The sequence below is a fragment of the Protopterus annectens genome, chromosome 13.part0, assembly GCF_019279795.1.
Source record: "Protopterus annectens isolate FY-2018-M chromosome 13.part0, PAN1.0, whole genome shotgun sequence".
NCBI lineage: Eukaryota > Metazoa > Chordata > Ceratodontiformes > Protopteridae > Protopterus > Protopterus annectens.
This window is the reverse complement of record NC_056747.1, coordinates 730436278-730457808: the sequence shown is the minus strand read 5'-3', so window position 1 is coordinate 730457808 and position 21531 is coordinate 730436278. Positions and strand designations below refer to the sequence as shown.

At 43.8% G+C, this 21531-nt stretch overlaps 1 protein-coding gene across 2 annotated transcripts in view; it reads left to right on the top strand.

Annotated features, from left to right (window-relative positions):
• Positions 1 to 21531, top strand: part of CLUH (clustered mitochondria homolog) — a 662807-nt gene that overhangs the window by 469309 nt on the left and 171967 nt on the right. For both annotated transcript variants that reach the window (XM_044054416.1, XM_044054415.1), the window contains exons 18-19: positions 9105 to 9258; positions 10818 to 10957. In XM_044054416.1, the coding sequence (XP_043910351.1) occupies positions 9105 to 9258; positions 10818 to 10957 (294 nt within the window). The remainder of the gene's footprint in view (positions 1 to 9104; positions 9259 to 10817; positions 10958 to 21531) is intronic.

The window sequence follows — 21531 nt, the reverse complement described above, 5'->3', positions numbered from 1 at the left end:
TCCCAGGGACAGTAGAGAACCAAACAGTGGACCACTTCCGCTGCAAAGGCAGGGAGTTTTAAGCCATCTCTCTATGGCAAAAACTCTTAATGATTCCCTCTCCCCCCTGCCCTCTTTTCACTCACAAAAAATTAGGAGGAAGACTGTCCCCCTGCAAAGAAAATTAGCTTTCTATAACAAAGGAGCAATTGGTCTTAAAGGTCATTTTTCAGGGATACAAATTCTCCTTCAAAGAACTCCCAGTTCCAAGCGGGTACCCAGACTTGCCTCCAAATCAGTGGGCAGAGGCATTGAAACAAGTCCAAACTCTCATATCCCAGAGGGCAGTAGAACCTGTCCCCTCAGATCAAACAGGCAAAGGCGTTTATTCCAGACTATTCCTTGTTCCCAGAAAAGAGGGCGCCTGGTGCCCTCATCCTTGATCTATCCATTCTGAACACCTCCCTGGTGGTCTCCAAATTCAAAATGCTAACTTTGCAGCAGCTACTGCCTTTGCTGACAACAAAATGCCTAGTTAGTTACCCTAGATCTAAAAGATGCCTACCTCCACATCCCCGTAAGGGAATCCTTCAGGAAATTCCTTTGCTTCAGAGGAGGCTCACAACGCTTTCAGTTCTCTGTGCTACCCTTTGGCTTATCTACTGCTTCCAGGGTATTCGGCAAATGCTTAGCCCTGGCCATAGTCTTTTGCAGACAGAAAAATATACAGATTTACCCTTATCTGGACGACTGCCTCATTCAGGCAGAGTGCAAAGAAAAGTTGCTCAATGACCACCTCTTTGTCAAACCCCTCCTTAGGGTACACCATCGGGAGGAAATCCAAAGCAAAATCCCTCCAGGAAGATCATTTTCTTGGGAGCACTGCTGGCATAGCATCCTAAATGGTATTCCTTTCCCTAGAAAAGCAGAGCTTTCTGCCTTTCTACTGTACCCAGCTGGCTTCCAGAAGTCACCTCACTGTGAGGAAGTTCCTGCAAGCCTTTGGGGTACATGGCATCTTGCATCCTTCCAATTCCTCTGGCCAGGCTTCACATGAGAAAACCAGTGGTATCTAAAGAGCCCTTTGTGTCCGCACTCTCAACCTCTAGAAATCTCTCTCCCTCTGATCCCCTGTATAAGGGCAGAGTTTCTCTGGTGGGCAGGGGCCTGTGCCAAGAACAAGGGTCTTCCCTTCACCCTCCACCCAACCAGGCAGACCATTACCACCTCAGAAATTGCTTGGCGGCTCACCTAGAAGGCAGGTGCACTCAAGGTCGTTGGGATGCCCATCATCTTCCCTTACACATCAGCCAGAAGGAAGTGATGGCAGTACAAAAGGCGCTGACATTCTTCAAACCCCATCTCAAGCCCCAGGGGTTCTCCTTATCAAAACAGACAATGCCACAGTAATGTGGTACATCAACAAACAGGAAGGGACCCAATCTCACCCTCTGTGCAGGCTAGCCGTGAACCTCTGGCATGACAGCCTCTTCCATGGGATTACGCCTAATAGCCCAATACCTACCAGGGATCAACAACACCCTGGCAGACCACTTAAGCAGAAACTTACTGGACCTCCATGAATGGCAGCTCCACAGAAAAATCTTTTTACAAATCACTCCGGAGTGGTGGACTCCAGAGGCGGATCTCTTTGCTTCACATCTTAACCATCAGCTGAAAAAATTCTTTGTCAAGGGGTGTCACCACCTAGCGTGGAAGGTAGATGCCTTGACCTTCCCCTGGCATACCCTCTTTGTGTACGCATTTCTTCCCCTGCCTCTTATTCCCAAGGTACTGATCAAAATAAGGGAGGAGAGACCAAAGACCATCCTCATTGCTCCAGATTGGCCCAGACAACATTGGTACCCCTTACTGCGTAGCCTGACATTACAGCCTTCCAGGCAGCTTCCTCTTCTCTCAGACCTCTTGACTCGGGTGGAAGGGGGGGGGGGGATTCTGCATCCAGACTTGCAGACTCTCAAACTATCAGCATGGCTAATACTCTAAAGGCAAACAAGGGGCCCCAGTTAAGTAAACCGGTCCTAAACATTATCACGGAGGCCAGAAGGCCCAGCACCAGAAAATCTTACGCAGGAAAATAGAAAAGATTCTGCTCCTGGAGCCAGTCTAGAGGGGACAATACCTCACTACCTTCCATCCCTCCTATCCTGGGCTAACTAGTGGAACTACTTAATAGTAGCCTCTCCTTCTTTTCTATTAAAATCCACACCATTGCCATTTCAGCTCATTTTGATAAAGATCAGCCCCTATTCTCCCATCCTTGGATTTAAACAACTCCTCAGATGGATTCTAATATCAGACCTTGCAGAAGGCCACCCACGCCAGCCTGGAACCTGAATTATGTTTTGGAAGAACTAACCTTGTCACCCTTCGAACCTTTTGCTTCAGCAGAACTCGGATACCTCTCCTGGAAGACTGCTTTTCTCCTAGCTATCATCTCAGCCAGAGGGGTTTCTGAACTTCAGGCACGGATGGCCATTGAGCCCTTCATCATTTTCTTTGCAGACAGGGTCTCCCTGAGGACTATTCCCCCTTTTATGCCCAAGGTGGTATCTAATGTGACTCTCAACCAGGCCATACATCTACCCACCTTCTTTCCTAACCCTCAAAACAAGATGGAAAGAATTCTGCACTTGCTAGACGTGCACAGATAGCTCAGATACTATATGGGCCGTACTAAACCCTTCAGGAAAACAGACCAACTACTTGCCAGCTTTGCCCCAGGGGCAGAGGAGGAGCCCATTTCCATTACATCAGTCTTTCTTGCCGTGCAGTTCCCGAAGCAGAAGCAGTTCGCAAGTGCCAGTCGGCCAACTCCGGAAATTTTCGTTTTCGAGTAGTTTTCAAAAAAAAAAAACATAAGTACCCCATTGGGGATCTTTTTTCTTGCTCCAACCGATGTCAGTAAAAGTTAACAATTGTCTTACCTGTGGAAAGCAAATACCTCATAAAGATTTTCATTTGTACTGCATTCCCTGCTTAGGCCCAGACCATGACGTCCGTCGCTGTTGGTTTTCTGCCTTGTTCAACCCCCGAACTATTCGTCATCGGGCTATCTTTTGCAGCAAATTATTTTGGTACTCTGTATCCATACTCAGAAATGGCTTAGTTAAGCCATCCGACTACCGATCTTCAGAAAAAACGTAAAGATAAAGACAGACAGGCCGCATGGGTCCAAAACTGCCGACGATGCTTCCGTTAAGCTAGGCGCCAGTCCGCCAATACTCAGTGAGGCGCTTTCACAGCCCCTAATACCCACTACTTCAGATTTGCAGGCCTCTACTGAGACCCATTCTGAGTCTGGTATGCCGCGAGATGCTTCTTTGACTATGGAACCTGTGGATGTCTCCACCTTGGATGGGTCCGGAGCCGCTGTGCAGGCACCGGCTTCTGAGGGGAGTATTCAGGCCTACAAATTTGCATTTTAAACCAACGCCATCTTCTTCATCCAGGCCTAAAACTCTCACCATGCCTAGAAAGCCGACGTCCAAACCGCATGCTCAGGCCCATATGCCTAAAAAACAAATGCTTAGAATGGCTGAAGGACCTTATTACCTTTAATTAGGGGAAGCCAGCCTTCCCCCACTAAGAGACCTAGAACTGATTTTCCTTCTGATCAGGAATCTGATATTTCTGTTCCTTCTGATTACCAGGATTTGCCCTTATCTACCTATGAGGATTCTGATGCAGATGATTCCATTCCCTCTGCTTCCCCGCCAGAAGATTTTTCTTTTGGTGAAGCCTTGCACACTCTTAGGGAGCATTTCCACTGGTAAAGCCAGGATTACTCTGACTTCACAAAGAGGATTAGGGAATTATTACTCCTTCCTCAGCAAAGGCCTTTAGCTATCCCTCCTGTTCTGGAATTGTAGATGATGCTTTCTTGGAATCTAGCCTTTCCCCAGACACTTTTCCTCCAGCTCCCAGAAAACCTGACTGGTATTACAGAGTACCTGACTCTCACAAGTTCCTTTTCAAGAATCCTACTGTGGAACCAGAGACCACTTCCCAAGGACCAAACGGCATTAAGGCTACTGCTGCCAAAAATCCTACCCCTTCTGCTAGAGATTCTAGAGCCTTGGACAGATGGGGTAAGAAGGTATACGCTTCTGCTACTTTGGCCATTAGGGCGTTAAATTGCCAGTTTCATATGTTAAAGTATCAGCAGCATATTGTGGGACGATTAAAACAGAAAATTATGTTGATTCTTGACTGTGCCGAACACAAAAAATTGCAAGATTTAATGCATTCTGCATAACAAGTTGGTAAACATACTTTGCAAATGTAGTTTTGACGCTTTAGAAACATCTTGCAGGGCTGCTGTCACTGGGTCATTACTTAGAAGGCATGCTTTACTTAAGGAGCAAAACTTGCCAGATCATGTTAAAGATAAATTAATGGATGCTCCCTTAAACCAAGACCACCTTTTTGGCAACAAAGCAGAAGTCCTCAAAAGGATGGAGGAAAAAGCTAAATCTTCGCAAACTGTTAAAGATTTCCTACAAGTACAGCCTCATAGATTCAGTAGGCATTGGCCTTCAAAGAATTTGTCCTTTCCAGGCCCTTCCAGGCCTTCTCAGTCCAAACCCAGGAACTGCAGACCACCTAGGCTACAGTCTCAGGCTACGCACAGATCTAAGCATTGTGGGGCGCCCACTTCCAAAGCAGGGAGTAGTAAGCCATCCCCCTACGGAAAAATGGCACAATGACTTGACCTTAACCCATCCAAGCCCTGCTCAACTACCTGCTCCCTTAGGAGGAAAGCTCACCCTACATGCAAAAAACTGGGAACTCGTCACACTTGGATGATTTTCTGATTCAGACTGAAAGCCAAGTCTTGCTGTTACAACACCTGGCATTCATAAAGAAACTTCTAACCTCACTGGGGTACACCATCAGTGAAAAGAAATCTTACCTAGTACCCTGCCAACAGATTGTATTCCTGGGAGCAAGCTTGAACACAACTTCCCAGATGGCATTCCTCACTCCGGAAAAACAAGTTTGACAACCTACTTCAAACTGTTGGCCACAAAACCCCAGCTATCTGCAAGGAAAATATACTGCAAGCTCTGGGGTTCATGGCCTCTTGCATTCTACTAATTCCATATGCAAGACTGCATATGAGGAAGCTCCAATGGTATCTAAAAAGCCTGTGGTGTCAACATTCTCAAGACTTGGAAACAATGATTTCTATCATTCCTTGTATGAAGACAAAGTTCTTTTGGTGGGCAGAGGCCTGCTACCACAACAAGGGACTCCCTTTCACTCTACCCCCTGCCGCCCAAACTCTAACAGACATATCAGACTATGCATGGGGGGCTCACATGGCTGGGCAGTGCATTCAGGGCAAATGGAACCCAAGACAGATGCACCTGCATATCAGTCAAAAAAAATGTTAGCTGTACAGAATGCCCTGACAGCCTACAAAGACTGTATTCTTCCAGGACAACTATTGGTAAAGACAGATAACACCACAGTTATGTGGTACATAAACAAGCAGGGGGGAACCCACTCGTACCTTCTCTGCAGACTAGCCATGGCTCTGTGGAACACAGCCTTGAGCTACCAAGTACACCTACAAGCACAGTTTCTGCCAGGCAAACTAAATTCACTGGCAGACGACTTAAGCAGAAATCTCATGGACACACACAAATGGAAACTAGAACCCAAAATATTCACTCTCTTGAGGAACAAATGGGGGACTCGAGAGGTAGACCTGTTTGCCTCCCCTCAGAACTGCCAATTAAACAAATTCTGCACAAGAGCTCCCCACAGTCAAGCTTGGAAAGTGGATGCCCTGTCCTTTTACCTGGAAAGCCTTTCAGTTTGCCTTTTATCCTCTGCCTCTCCTCTCAAAGGTTCTACTAAAGATCAAACAGGACAAGCCAAGGACAATACTGATTGCATCAGACTGGCCACGCCAGCACTGGTACCCCCTCTTGTGCAGTATGACACTGCTACAACCATGGCACCTGCCTCAGACCCCTTCCCTGCTGTCCCAGCAGGCGGGCCAGATTCTGCACCCTCAGCTTCAAACCCTGAACCTTGCAGCCTGGCTAATTCGTTGAGCTCTCTTCTAGCATCCCTCAGTAAGCAGGTGCTGGATGTCATTCTGGAAGCAAGGAGGCATAGTACTAGAAAATCCTATGCTGAAAAGTGGAAAAAATACTGTTTCTGGAGCCAGGCTCAGGGGATGGGCACAATGGTGCCCAGCTTACCATATATTCTAGAGTACGTAACAGAAATGCTCCACAAGGGCCTAGCCTTCTTGTCAATTAAAATTCATGCCTCTGCCATTTCAGCACATTATAATACTGAGCCACCCCTCTTCTCTCACCCCTTGCTAAAACAATTCCTTAGAGGGGCCAAAAATTTAAGACCCCCCACAGGAGAGCTCCCATTCCAGCCTGGGACCTTAACTTTGTATTGGAAAAGCTCACTCTTCCCCCTTTGAGCCAGCTGCAATAGTAGAGTTGAAATTCCTTTCTTCAAAAACAGCCTTCCTTCTAGCCATCACTTCAGCAAGAAGAGTGTCTGAATTACAGGCCCTCATGGCAGTGGAACCCTTCATTATCTTCCATGCTGGCAGGGTTTCCCTCATGACTAATCCTTCCTTTATGCCCAAGGTGGTGTCTAGTGTGGCCCTAAATCAGTCCATTCATTTGCCTTTTTTCCCTAATCCACAAAACAAAGGGGAATGAATACTGTACTCACTGGGCGTGCACAGACAACTTAGATTCTATTTGGACAGGACTAAGCGCCTCAGAAAATCTGAACAGCTGCTAGTTGGCTTTGCTGCAGGGGCAGATGGGAAGGCATTTCAAAGCAAACCATTTCCAAATGGATAGCCCATTGCATTCATTTATGCTACAAGCACCATGGAAAACTTACCCTACAAGGGGATCACATTCCACCAGGGCTGCATCTACCTCTGCGACTTTTCTCAGAGTCCCTACCAGGGGCATCCTAGAAGCTGCTACCTGGAGCTCTGTACATACCTTCACCAAGCATTACCACATGCCTATCTTTTCTAAATCCAGAGCTGGATTTGCCACTGCAGTCTTGCATGGCTTAATAGCTGGCCCTAATACTCCAACTTCCTCCTCCCTTCCTTAGCTTTGGGAATCAACCCAAATGTGATGACTGCAACAGTGAAACATGAAGAACATAGTACAGTTGTGTACACTTGCCATAAGTGTAGACGTTTGAGTGTATTCACTGTTGCAGTCCTGGTTACCCTCCCGTCCCCCCGACTTCTCTTGGCTCTACCTTTCCTTCTTGTTGGTATATTTATTTTTTCTTGTGTATTTGCTTTTTGATGAGGGTGTACCATACCATATAATTGCTTCCTATTGTGGGGGCACCTGACATCTGGGACAAGAAAAAGTGATGTAATTGCTTCTGCTGCATGTTTTATACCCCTGACATCCTGACGTCAGGGAAGAAGCGACAGCATCCGATGCAGAAATCCGAAGACTCTGGCATTCAGGCCGGCTGAGGGCTACCTGCAGGCAGATAACTCAAATGTGATGACTGCAACAGTGAATACACTTGCACATCTACATTTATGGCAAGTGTACACATCTGTACTTTTTGCCATGCAGTCTTGCCGGGCATACTAGCCAGCCCCTATTTTCCTTGATTGCCTCCACCCATTTCCTCAGCTTTGGGAATCTACCCAAATGTGATGACTGCAACAGTGAAACATGAAGAACATAGTACAGTTGAGTACACTTACTATAAATGTAGATGTCCGAGTGTATTCACTGTTGCAGTCCTGGTTTCCCTCCATCCCCCTTTACTCTTTCTTTTCTAACTAGGTACTTTTTGGTATTTTTTTTTCCACTGGTGGGGTTCTTCCACCAGAACCTGACTTCCTACTTTGGGGGCTTCTGACAGGTTAGGACAAGAAAAACTGATGTAATGGTGTATGCTGCCTTACTTTATACTACGGACAACCACACCTCAGTCCTCAAGCGACAACAAACAACGTAAAATACTAAGCCTCTGTTATTCGGGCCGGCCGAGGGCTACCCTGGTAGGGATAACCCAAATGTGATGACTGCAACAGTGAATACACTCAAAACATCTACATGTACTGTACTGCGGGGTTTGTTTTCATTTATATAAATGTATGATTGCTTATGTCGTAAGTGATGGTTTAATAAAGATGTTTCTTGTTTAAAAAAAAGGGCAGGAATTAAATAAGTTACGTAATGTTGCTTAGATTATGTAGTATGTAGTAATATGTATGAAGTATAACATTTGTTAATGTTAATTTAATACAGATTGATTATTTTTATCTAAATGTAAATTTGCCTATGTCACAAGTGATAATTCAAAAAAGTTGTTTAAAAAAAAAAAGAAAGAAATGGATTCTGGGAGATAGAAAAATCCATAAATAAGTATGACTGACCCCAATGTTATAAATTTTATGATACAGCATATTAAAATATAAATAGAAGCACTTAAGATGATTGTCATACATTAGTGACAGAGAATATCAAGCTATATTGATTTTTTTTTTGTAGTTATAAGGTAGATTTTTCCTTTAAGTATGATGGTCATCATTAAGACACTTAAAGGGTGTGCTTACCTTAACAGAATCTGCTTGCTTGTTGCCATGATAATGAAATAGTAAGCTAGTTGTTGGTCTGCAGGTATTACAAGCAATAGATTAATCTGAAAGTGTAATGCAAAACGTGTGTCCCTGCATCTTGTGTGTCAGCATGATTTCATAGTTTATGCCTCAGTGGTAACATTACAGGTGCCACCAATTGGAGTCTTACATTTGACATGTCAGGTTGATATCACTCTGCATGATGGACTTGACTAACCCCCATAATTTAAGAATCTTGGACAGTTTAGCCACGAGTATTTAATGAGTGTTTTTAGCAGTCTGCTTTTTGAAGGATTTCTTATAATAAGTACACAATGGTCATTTTTCAAGGCTCATTTTTTTATGAGCCTCCGGTAGAGAGTACATTTTCTCTTTAAAAAAAATGCCTGTCCTGTTTTGTTAGTGAAATTAGTTCTGTTTAGTAATTTTGTAAGAATAATGTTCTTCATTACCAGAAAATGAGATATACTTTTGACTGATTTAGCTGCTCCTGAAAGAGTACAACTTAGAAGGTCGACATAAGCCTGCCTTCACAGAAGAGGATATCCTCAACATTTTCCCAGTTGTCAAACATGTGAATCCCAAAGCTTCAGATGCTTTCCATTTCTTTCAAAGTGGACAAGCAAAAGTTCAGCAAGGTATGTATAGCTTTCCATCTGTTTTAAACTCTTTATATATGAGTTCAGACTGAAAATCATAACTGTTATATGTTGGCAAGCTCTTGGCAGTATTGATTTACTTCTCTTCCTGAATTCCATGTTTGAAGTATTGCTTGGTAATTTAACATGGGATGTCATCTACTTCCAATGCTAATGGTCTGGTAAAGGCAGTCTTTGCATACTACAGTGTACCACATTTTGTACGGTATGCTGATCTGCTAGTGTGATTTATAGAAAAATAATTTTTAAAATAAGTATACATTTCATTATCACATTCATATTAATATTACAATGTGCCCAGAGCAGTGTACCAGATCTGCTTTAACTGGTGAGTATTTGATGGACTGTGGAAAGTGGATTAAAGAAAGAGAGTGGAGAAGTGGCCATCTATTATCTAACAACATGCCTGGTCTCACAACATTAGGTGGGCCAGTGGCTGATCACTACACCAACTTTTAAAGAACTGGAGTTAGAGGCCAATTACCTTTATGCGAGGGAGGTAACCTATGTCAAGATGGGCAGGCTAAGAAAGGGACAAACTGGTCATCACCAAGCCAAACTCAGGAAGTCAGGAGAGGGTTGTAATACCTGATTGTTTGGTAGGTTTAGTCCTAGAGTGCCATTAGTGGCCAGGCCAGGGCAGGAAGGATTGGGAGAAGGGAATGTGGAAGATGTTCATTTAACTTTCTGGGTTTGGGTAGTTAGAAACTTTGATAATTTATTGTGTTAAGAGGGATAGACAGAGGATTTTTGATGTTTACCCTTGAAAAATAGAATGGAGGAGGAGGTTTCCATATATTTGCAATGTGTTTGGGACCTTGGAAAACTTGAATCACTATCAAGCTGAAGTGTGAAAGAGAATGCTGTTATTAAGAGGACACCAGCATTGTTCAGCAGGCAGCTGTGATATTTTGACTTTTTTTTCAGTGTTGTGCAGGATAGCTCCTGTGCAGAGAAACAATGAATTTTATGAATAGCTGATAACATTATTGCATTTATTTATAGTACTTCTACTTTTTCTTGCCTTAGGAGCCAACTTGGTTGGCTTTCTCAGTAAGTTCTTTATTCCCTCATTTATCCCGACTGCAAAGGCAGAGCCAAGTGACATGATCTAGATGGAGCACTTTCATGAAACAGCCATAAACTGTGCAAGAAATGAGCATTTGCACTTGTAAAAAAAGCTTTTCAAATTGTCTAAAGTGACAGAACTAGCAGTCTTTAAAACTGATTTAAACAGTCAGTCCTGATATATGTTAACCTGCCAGATTTTTCAAAGTCATTTTAACTGAAGTTAATGAATATAGAATAAAGTTATGTTGTATATGCAACTGTATACCCCAGATGGACCATTATATCATTTAAGAAAGTACTCCCAAGCATATAAAACGGTGACCCAGAAAACAAAACAGTCTTTGGATCTTTTTAGAGCATTTGAGAATCTATATGTGTGTGTGTCTGTGTAGTTGGGGTAGAACTTCTGATGGAGAAAAGTGCTCATAGCTGTATAAATATAACATATGTGCATTGATTTTTCTCAGGTTTCCTTAAAGAAGGCTGTGAGTTGATCAGTGAAGCCCTTAACTTGTTCAATAATGTTTATGGAGCAATGCATGTTGAAATCTGTGCATGTCTCCGATTGCTGGCACGACTTAACTACATCATGGGAGACTACTCAGAGGTATGTTTTATTTTCTTATAGCTGAACTGATTTTTTTAATTTATTTCTAATTCATCTCTCTCTTTGACCCACAAAACGCAATGTTTAACTGCTGTTATGTGAAAACCCTAACAGCAAAGAATGATCTGTAGAAACGTACTTAAAGGGATGTCACCCTTTTGAATATTTTCAGGAGTCTAGCTGTAAGCTTCTGCTTCAAACCCATCAGTGAGTTTTCTTTCTTGTTGTGTGCCTTACACTTACCTGTGAAAAATACTAGGAATGGTAGTGTTATTTTTTTTCTTTTTAAATGATTGGCTACAGCTGGTTATATCCAGGTATGGTCAGTGGTTTAGTAATATTTCTATGTCGATATTTTGTTATAAGTTTGTAGGTTTTTTCTAGGCTATCAACCACCAGGGTCTTTATAAGCCTAGCCGTACAACCCAACCCAGCTGTGTCCTGGAAGTACATTGGACACATATATGCTGGAATTATGTTGGTAATAAGGTAGCTAAGTGTTTTGTGTGTGTGTGTGTGTGGGGGGGGTATTTTACCTTGGGATTAGTTAAGTTATTGTCATCCTCTGTCCATTAGAGACATGGAGGTCAGACAGAGGGCGAATTTACAATTTCCCATCCAGTAATCAACGTTTAGCTTGAAAAGGTTCAGGGATGAACTCCGCTTCATATGGACTGGGGGAGGCTGTCCCGTAGTGCAGTGATCCTCTGAGATGCATATTGGTCCCTCCAACGCATTTTATTTATGTTGTAGTCAAAGTTCAGGTACTTGGATCCAGTTTTCCTGGTGCTGTTTGTTTTGTAGATGCGGAAGAAGTTTATTAGAGCTGGTTCTGAGGATGCTTTGTATGCTAGGCAAATATCACCTTTCAGAAATCTGTAGGAGACTGCCTTAAGGCCCTGTCTCTTTACTTGGTCTGTGTAGGACAGGATATTCATACCCTGGATTCTCCTGGTGAGATACATTAGAGAGCATTACAGCTGTTGCAGGTGCCTGGTTAGGTACATGCCAAAGGAGGCATTGTGTTCAGTGATGGGTTGGATGACATAGAATGATTTTCTTACTAACCTGGCTGCATGCTGGTCGAAGGCCAAATTAAATTTAACATGTATTCCTAAATGCCTAATTACTCGGTCAACTGTTAGGGGGGTTTTATCAGAGGAGTAATTAGCATGGGTGGGTAACTTCCCAAAGATCAATGTACAGCATTTCTTCACATTGGTGCTAGAGCCATGGATTAAAACTCAGTCATTTGTTTGTGTCAAACTCTCTTATAGGATGTTTGTCATGGAGAGGAATCTATGACGGCTCTCAGTTTATAGTAATCTGCAAACTTGGTGAGTCGGAAGCCTTCAGCATTAGCCTTAACTTCTGAGAAACAGATGCCAAACAGGAGCAGGCCCAATACAGAGCCCTGGGTTACTCCACTGGTGACTGGTCTCCTGGTGGAAGTGGTCTTGTCTATGAGCCAACTAGCAATCCAGTGCGTTACGTAGAGATTTGTGCCTAATTCTGAGAGTTTGTCAACAATACCTGACTGAGGTATTATATTGAATGCCTTGACCAGGTCAAGGTATGCGGTGTACACCATTTTTCCCCTCATCCATAGTCTTGATGGCCCTCTCGAAGAAGTCTACCAGGTTAAGTAGGCAAGAGCTTCCCTTGACAAAGCCAAACTGGAATGGATCCAGTGTCTGTAGGTTGCCAGTGGCCTTGATGAGCATTTCCATGATAATTCGTTCCATGGCTTGGCATATTAGACTTGCTAGACTGATGGATCTGTAGTTCCCAAAGGTCAGTTGATGGTCCACCTTTGTGGAGAACGATGACTGTTGTAGGCCTCCATTCACTTGGTAAGTAACCTGTTTTGAGGCTTTAGTTGAACAGTGCCTCTAGTCGTCCTGCTAGGTCAAGGCTATTTAGGAGGCAACAGTCAGTATTGCTGGGGCCCAGTGAAGCAACGGTTTTGGCCTTAGGGAGCACCACCAGGATCTGCTCCCTGTTAATAGTTGAGGTGGTATGCTAGAGGGGATTTCACAGGGGGTAGTTGGGAGTTGAGTTTAAGTTAAAGGTAAGGTTATCAGAAGTGTTTCTGTGTTACCTGGTCAGTGAAGGTTGTGCCAGTTACCACCAATTCTGCATGCTGCTTGTGCTACCTTTTAAGAATCATGACACAGCTGAAGTAGGCTTCGGTTAAAAATGCTGTTGTGGCAGCGAAGGATATGCAAGAAGAGAAAAAAAAGACAATACAAAAAACTGAGAAACTGGAAGCTCTGATGTTCTTCGTGCTTCACTGTTGCAGTCATCACATTTGAGTTATCTGTCTGCAGGTAGCCCTCAGCCGGCCTGAATACCAGAGTCTTGGATTCCTGCATCGGATGCTGTCTCTTCTTCCATGACGTCAGGTCGTCAGAGGTATAAAACCTGCAGCTGATGCCATTACATCAGTCCTTCTTGCCATGTGGTGCCTGAAGCAGAAGCAGTTCGCAAGTGCCAGTCGGCAGACTCCTGATATTTTCGTTTTCGAATTTCAGAACCGAAGTCTTCAAAAACAAAAAAAAGATAAGTACTCCATTGGGGATCTTTTTTCTTGCTCCAACCGATGTCAGTTAAAGTTAACAATTGTCTTACCTGTGGAAATCAAATACCTCATAAAGATTTTCATTCTTACTGCATTCCTTGCTTTAGGCCCAGACCACGACATCCCTCGCTGTCTGTTTTGTGCCTTGTTCAACCCTCTAACTATTTGTCGTTGGGCTATATTTGCAGCAAATTATTTTGGTACTCTGTATCCATACTCCGAAAAATGGCTTCGGTAAGCCATCAGACTGCCGATCTTCCAAAAAAAGTAAGGATAAAGACAGACCGCATTGGTCCAAAACTGTCAACGACGCTTCCGTTAAGCTAGTCGCCACTCCACTGGTACTCAGAGAGGCGCTTTTACAGCCCATGATACCCGCTACTTCAGATTCGCAGGCCTCTACTGAGACCCATTCGGAGTCCGGTATGCCGCGAGATGCTTCAACTGTGGAACCTGCGGATATCTCTACCTTGGATGGGTCCGGAGCTGCATTGCAGGCACCGGCTTCTGTGGGTGTATTCAGGCCTCTACAGACTTGCATTTTAAACAGACCCCATCTTCTTCATCCAGGCCTAAAACTTGCACTACGCCTAGAAAACCGACATCCAAACCGCATGGTCAGGCCCATATGCCTAAAAAACAAATGCTTAGAATGGCTGAAGACCTTATTACCTTAATTAGGGGAAGCCAGCCTTCCCCCTCTAAGAGACCTAGAACTGATTTTTCTTCTGATCAGGAATCTGATATTTCTGTTTCTTCTGATTAGCAGGATTTGCCCTTATCTACCTATGAGGATTCTAATGCAGAACATTCCATTCCCTCTGCTTCCCCTCCAGAAGATTTTTCTTTTGGTGAAACCTTGCACACTCTTAGGGAGCATTTCCGCTGGGAAAGCCAGGATTATTCTGACTCCAAAAGGAGGCTTGGGGAATTCTTACTCCTTCCTCAGCACAGGCCTTTAGCTATCCCTCCTGTTCTGGACATTGTAGATGATGCTTTCTTGGAATCCAGCCTTTCCCCAGACACTACCTCCATCTCCCAGAAAACCTGACCGGTATTGCGGAGTGCCTGACTCTCACAAGTTCTTCTTCAAGAATCCTACTGCAGATCCAGAGACCATTTCCCAAGGACCAAAGGGCATTAAGGCTACTGCTGCCAAAATTCCTACCCCTTCTGATAGAGAATCTAGAGCCTTGGACAGTTGGAGTAAGAAGATATACACTTCTGCTACTTTGGCCATTAGGGCTTTAAATTGCCAGTTTTATATGTTAAAGTACCAGCAGCATATTATGGGACTACTTAAACAGAAAACGATGTTGATTCCTGACTGTGCTGAACACAAAGAATTACAGGATTTAATGCATTCTACAGAACAACTTGGTAAACATACTTTACAATGTGGTTTTGACTCTTTAGAAGCATCTTGTAGGGCTGCTGTCATTGGGTCTGTTCTTAGAAGGCATGCTTGGTTTAAGGAGCAAAACTTTACAGATAGTTAAAGCTAAATTACTCAATGCTCCCTTAAACCAAGACCGCCTGTTTGGCAACAAAGCAGAAGTCGTCCTCAAAAAGGTGGAGGAAAAAGCTAAGTCTATGCAAACTGTTAAAGATTTCCTGCAAGTACAGCTTCCCAGATTTAGTAGGCATTGCCCTTCAAAGAATTGGTCCTTTCCAGTCTCTTCCAAGCCTTTTCAGTCCAAGCCCAGGAACAGCAGACCACCTAGGTTACAGTCTCAGGCTATGCACAGGCCTAAGCAGTGGGGGACTCCCATTTCCAAAGCAGGGAGTAGTAAGGCACCCCCCCCTATGGAAAATTGGCACAATGATTTAACCTTAACTCTTCCAAGCCCTGCTCAACTGCCTGCTCCCTTAAGAGGAAAGCTCTCCCTGCATGCAAAAAACTGAAAGTTATTACCTAGGACAAATGGATTTTGAATGTAGTTTCCCAGGGATACAGATTCCACTTCCACACCCTACCAACCCCAAACGGTTGGTCAGACCTACCCCCAAATCAGTGGGCAGAGGCCCAACAGCAGGTTCTCTCATTTCTAAGTTTCAGAGCTATTCAGCCTGTCCCAGCAGAAGAAAGGGGACAAGGTTTTAATACAAGACCTTTCCTGATACCCAGATAAGACAGCTCGTGGTGTCCTATTCTGGACCTCTCTATTCTAAACACCTTTTTGGTAATCCCAAAATTCAAAATGCTAACACTTCAACAGCTGCTTCCTATGCTAGGCAAAGATGCCTGGTTAACAACCTTAGACTTAAAGGAAGCTGAACTGCACATTCCAATAAGGGAATCTTGCAGACAATACCTACGTTTCAGGGCAGGCTCCATGCACTTTCAGTTCTCTCCACTTCCCTTTGGCTTATCTACTGTGCCCAGGGTCTTCACAAAGTGTCTAGCTGAAGCCATTGCATTTTGCAGGTAGAGAAATATTCAAATTTACCCATACTTGGACGATTGTCTGATTCAAGCAGAAAACCAGGTCTTGCTATTACAACACCTGGCATTCGTAAAGAAACTTCTAACCTCACTGGGGTATACCATCATTCAATTCAATGAAAAGAAATCTTACCTAGTACCATGCCAACAGATTGTATTCCTGGGAGCAAGCTTGAACACAACTTCCCAGATGGCTTTCCTCACTCCAAAGAAACAAGTTTGACAACCTACTTCAAACTATTGGCCACAAAGACCCAGCTATATGCAAGGAAAATTCTGCAAGCCCTGGGGTTCATGGCCTCTTGCATTCTACTAATTCCATATGAGGAAACTACAGTGGTATCTAAAAAGCCTATGGTGTCAACATTCTCAGGACCTGGAATCAATAATTCCTATTATTCCTTATATAAAGACAGAGTTCCTTTGGTGGGCAGATGCCTGCTACCACAACAAGGGGCTCCCTTTCACTCTATCCCCTGCCGCCCAAACCCTAACAGATGCATCGGACTATGCATGGGGGGGGGGCTCACTTGGCAGGGCAGTGCATTCATGGCAAATGGAACCCAAGACAGATGCACCTGCATATCAACCAAAAAGAAATGTTAGCTGTACAGAATTCCCTGACAGCCTTCAAAGACCACATTTTTCCAGGACAATTATTGGCAAAGACAGATAACACCATAGTTATGTGGTACATAAACAAGCAGGGGGGAACCCACTCGTACCCTCTCTGCAGACTAGCCATAGCTCTGTGGAACACAGCCGTGAGCTGCCAATTGCACCTGCAAGATCAGTTCCTGCCAGGCAAGCTAAATTCACTGGCAGATGCCCTAAGCAGAAACATGGACCCACACGAATGGAAACTGGAGCCAAAAATATTCAACCTCTTGAGGAACAAATGGGGGACTCCAGAGGTAGACCTGTTTGTCTCCCTTAAGAACTACCAATTGGACAAATTCTGCACAAGGACTTCCCACAGTCAAGCCTGGAAGTGGATGCCCTGTCCTTTTACCTGGGAAAGCCTCTCAGTTTATGCTTTTCCCCCCTCTGCCTCTCCTCTCGAAGGTTCTGCTAAAGATAAAACGGTGACAAGCCAAGGACAATATTGATTGCACCAGACTGGCCAAGCCAGCACTGGTACCCCCTCTTGCACAGTATGACACTACTGGAACCATGGCACCTACCTCAGACCCCTTCCTTGCTGTCCCAGCAGGCAGGCCAGATTCTAAACCCTCAGCTTCAAACCCTGAACCTTGCAGCCTGGCTAATTCCTTGAGCTCTCCAATAGCATCCCTCAGTAAGCAGGTGCTAGATGTCATTCTGGAGGCAAGGAGGCCTAGTACTAGAAAATCCTATGCTGAAAAGTTGAAAAGATACTGTTCCTGCAGCCAGACTTGGGGGATGGGCACAATGGTGCCCAGCTTACCTCATATTCTTCAGTACTTAACAGAAATGCTCCACAAGGGCCTATCCTTCTCATCAGTTAAAATTCATGCCTCTGCCATTTCAGCACATTATAATACTGAGTCACCCCTCTTTTCTCACCCCCTGCTAAAGCAATTCTTTAGAGGGGCCAAAAACTTAAGACTCCCCAGGAGAGCCCCTACTCCAGCCTTGGACCTTAATTTTGTATTGGAAAAGCTCACTCTCCCTCCCTTTGATCCAGCTGCAACTGCAGAGTTGAAATTCCTTTCTTGGAAAACAGCCTTCCTTCTAGCCATCACTTCAGCTAGAAGAGTGTCTAAATTACAGGCCCTTATGGTAGTGGAACCCTTCATTATCTTCCATGCAGACAGGATTTCTCTCAGGATCAACCCTTCCTTTATGCCCAAGGTGGTGTTTATGTGGCCCTTAATCAATCCATTAATTTACCTACTTTTCCCCAAATCCACAAAACAAAGGAGAACGAGTACTGCAATCTCTGGATGTGCACAGACAACATAGATTTTATTTGGACAGGACTAAGCCTCTCAGAAAATCTGAACAGCTGCTAGTTGGCTTTGCTGCAGGAGCAGAGGGGAAGGCCATTTCAAAGCAAACCATTTCTAAATGGATAGCCCATTGCATTAATTTCTGCTATAAGCACCATGGAAAACCTACCCCACGGGGGATAAATTCACATTCCACCAGGGCTGCATCTACCTCTGCAGCCTTTCCTCAGAGGAGTCCCTACCAGGGACATCCTTGTAGCTGCTACCTGGAGCTCTGTACATACCTTCACGAAGCATTACCACATGCCTATTTTTTTCTAAATCCAGAGCTGATTTTGCCACTGCAGTCTTGCAGGGCTTAATAGCTGGTCCTAATGCTCTCTAACTTCCTCCTCCCTTCCTTAGCTTTGGGAATCAACCCAAATGTGATGACTGCAACAGTGAAACACAAAGAACATGGTACAGTTGTGTACACTTGCCATAAATATAGATGTTCAAGTGTATTCACAGTCCTGATTACCCTCCCTCCAGCTCCCTGACTTCTCTTGGCTCTACCTTTCCTTCTTGTTTGGTGTATTTAAGCTTTCTGGTGTATTTGTTTTTTGATGGAGGTGTACCATAACATATAATTTCTTCCCATTGTGGGGGCACCTGACATCTGGGGCAAGAAAAACTGATGTAATGGCGTTGGCTGCATGTTTTATACCCCTAATGACCTGACGTCATGGAAGAAGAGAGAGCATCCGACGCAGGAATCCAAGACTCTGGTATTCAGGCCGGCTGAGGGCTGCCTGCAGGCAGATAACCCAAATGTGATGACTGCAACAGTGAATACACTCTAACCTCTACATTTATGGTAGGTGTACACAACTGTACTTTTTATGGATACTGATTGCAAGATATAAGCAGTGAAAATATTCTTAGTCCTTTTAGTTTTATACACAGGTGAGGCATATTTGTATCAAGAAGAGGAGAAGTTGTGGATAGTAGTTAATAAAGAGATGAAGGATTTTATCTGGGAGAGGAAGTGGGCAAGAGTCAAGTGGGATATTTTGAGCCTTCCAGTATAACAAGGTTTCATAGTTTCATAGTTTGGTACTAGGTTTCATAGTTTCATAATTTGGTACTAGGCTATCTGCCCTGGGGCATTTATAAGCCTAGCCATAGTGATGTGGCTTTCGCCACCCCATGTAATGGTACAAAAGTGTACAGAATAGATTTAGAATACTGTGCCTCTGTCTAGTAGTGACACAGTGAAGACCCCCTTACATAATAGAATTAGTTTACTGTGCCTCTGTCTAGTAGTGACACAGAGATGACCCCTGGGGTAAACCTACGATCTCCCATCCACTCGTCAAGATTTCTCTTGAAGAGAGTCAGTGAGGGGCTTTGCCTAACATGAACCGGGATTCTGTTCCAGAGTATGGGAAGCCTCTGAGTTATGAATCTGTCCCTCCAGCATGTCCTATTCATATTTGTGCTGAGTTTCAAATCTTTAGCTCTCGTGGTTCTGATGGATTTGGATTTTTTGAGGTGGAGCATGTCCATCAATTCCTGATTGGACATGGCCTTGTACGTCAGGCACAGATCACCTCTGAGTAGGCGGTATGCTACTGAATAGAGTTGGAGTTTCTTTAGTCTGGCAGCATATGACATATGTTGGAGACCCTTGATCCTCTTGGTGAGGTACTTTTGGGGTCTCTCTAGCTGTTGCAAGTGCCGGGTGAGGTACATACCAAATGGGGCATTGTACTCAATCATGGGCCTGATAAGGGAGGAGTACAGGGGCATAATGACCTCCTTTGATCTGGATGTGAATCCCTTCATGATAAGGTGGGCAAGGTAGAAAGTCTTTCTAACCACTTTGGCAATGTGGGTGTCAAATGAGAGGTCACTATCGACTTGGGTCCCCAGGTCTCTGATTACTTTTTCCTACTCAGTGGGTTACCGCCTATGTGATAATTTGTGGGCACTTTGTTTTTCCCAAAGGGGATGACTATACATTTTTTGGCATTTAGTTTAAGGCCATGACTCCGGCACCAGTTGTCCGTTTCAGTGAGGCCTTTCTGTAGGATGTACGTGTCAGCTGGTGTATCGACTATGGTGCCTAGTTTGCAGTCATCTGCGAACTTTGTCAGCCACAACCCTCCCATGTTTGCTTTCACATCTGAGAAATAAATGCCGAACAAGAGGGGTCCCAGGACAGAGCCCTGTGGGACACCACTTGTCACTGGCTTTGAGTCTGACATGGCTCCAGCGATTTTGACTTTATGGGTTCTATCCTTTAGCCAGTTTGCCATCTTGTGACATATGGATTTACATTTAAGCTGTTGAGCTCGTCTATGATGCCAGAGTGGGGTATTGTGTCGAAAGCTTTAGCCAAGTCCAGGTAGGCTGTATGGACTGCTTTGCCCTCGTCAATGGCTCTAGTGACTGTTTCGAAAAAGTCAACTAAGTTTAAAAGGCAGGATCTGCCTTTTACAAAGCTGAACTGGGTGGGATCAAGTGTCTGTATGTCCCCAATGTCTCTGTTTATTAGTTGGTGGTTTGGGATTCCCTTATTTGAAGGAGTATTTCAGAGCTACAGTTAAGGCTCCTGTACATAGCACAAGCAAAAAGGTATAATTCAAAGTGGAAAGGGATGATTATGAAACGGGAAGCTCAAGAAATAAGGGGAAAATGGGATTTTGGCTGCAGATACTTAAGGAGAATAACAATAACCATAAGCAATGTTATATTAATAAAATAGAGGAAAGTATTCTAAGAACTAAGTTTTAACACTGAAATGAAGAAAGGAGATTCTGCCAATAAGAATGACTGCAATTAGCGGTACAAAGAATACGCAAGAGGGGTCTGGAATTTACCAGAGAAAACTGGCAAAGGAATCAAGGTAGTGGGAGGAAATAGAGGGAATGGTAATAGATTGGGAAGAGGCCAATAATTTATTGCAGGCTACAGATGCCTCCCGTCAAGGATTGATATCCGAGTATAGGCACAGAGAAAGGAATAGGGGGATCCTAAGTGAAAGAGCATCACTGACCGCGTTTTTAGTAGAATCTAGAATAGAAGCTGGTGTTACAAAAAAGGAATAATTTGTGGGGCATATTAAATATTGCATAATAACTGTAGGAATCAATTGGTGGAGGTTAGAACGTTTTGGGGAGAGAGATTGGATAAGCAATTCACAAAGAAATAATGGGATTATAATACGTATGGCTCCCAAATATGAAACAAAGTCTAAAAGATTTAGCATCTTTGCTTGGAAGTGTTTGCATAGATATTTTTTATACCCCAAGCAGACTCCACAAGTATTTTTTTCTCGGGTGGATTGCAAATGTTGGAGGTGTAATTGGGAAGAAAGAGTTAATTGGGATCATATTTTGGGGAGTGTAATGAGTTGGCAGACTTTAAAAATTCACTACAGACTAGTCCATCAGAAGTACTGGGTGAGCAAATTGGTGTAACTAAAGACATTTTTTTTGAGCTGTGATACACAGTTGGAATTGCCTAAATAGTAAGGCCTTGTTGAGTTTAATTCTGGTGGATGCCAAAAAGGAAGTTGCTAGAAAATGGAAGGCCAAGTCTAAACTAACCATACTAGAAGTAGTGACTGTAG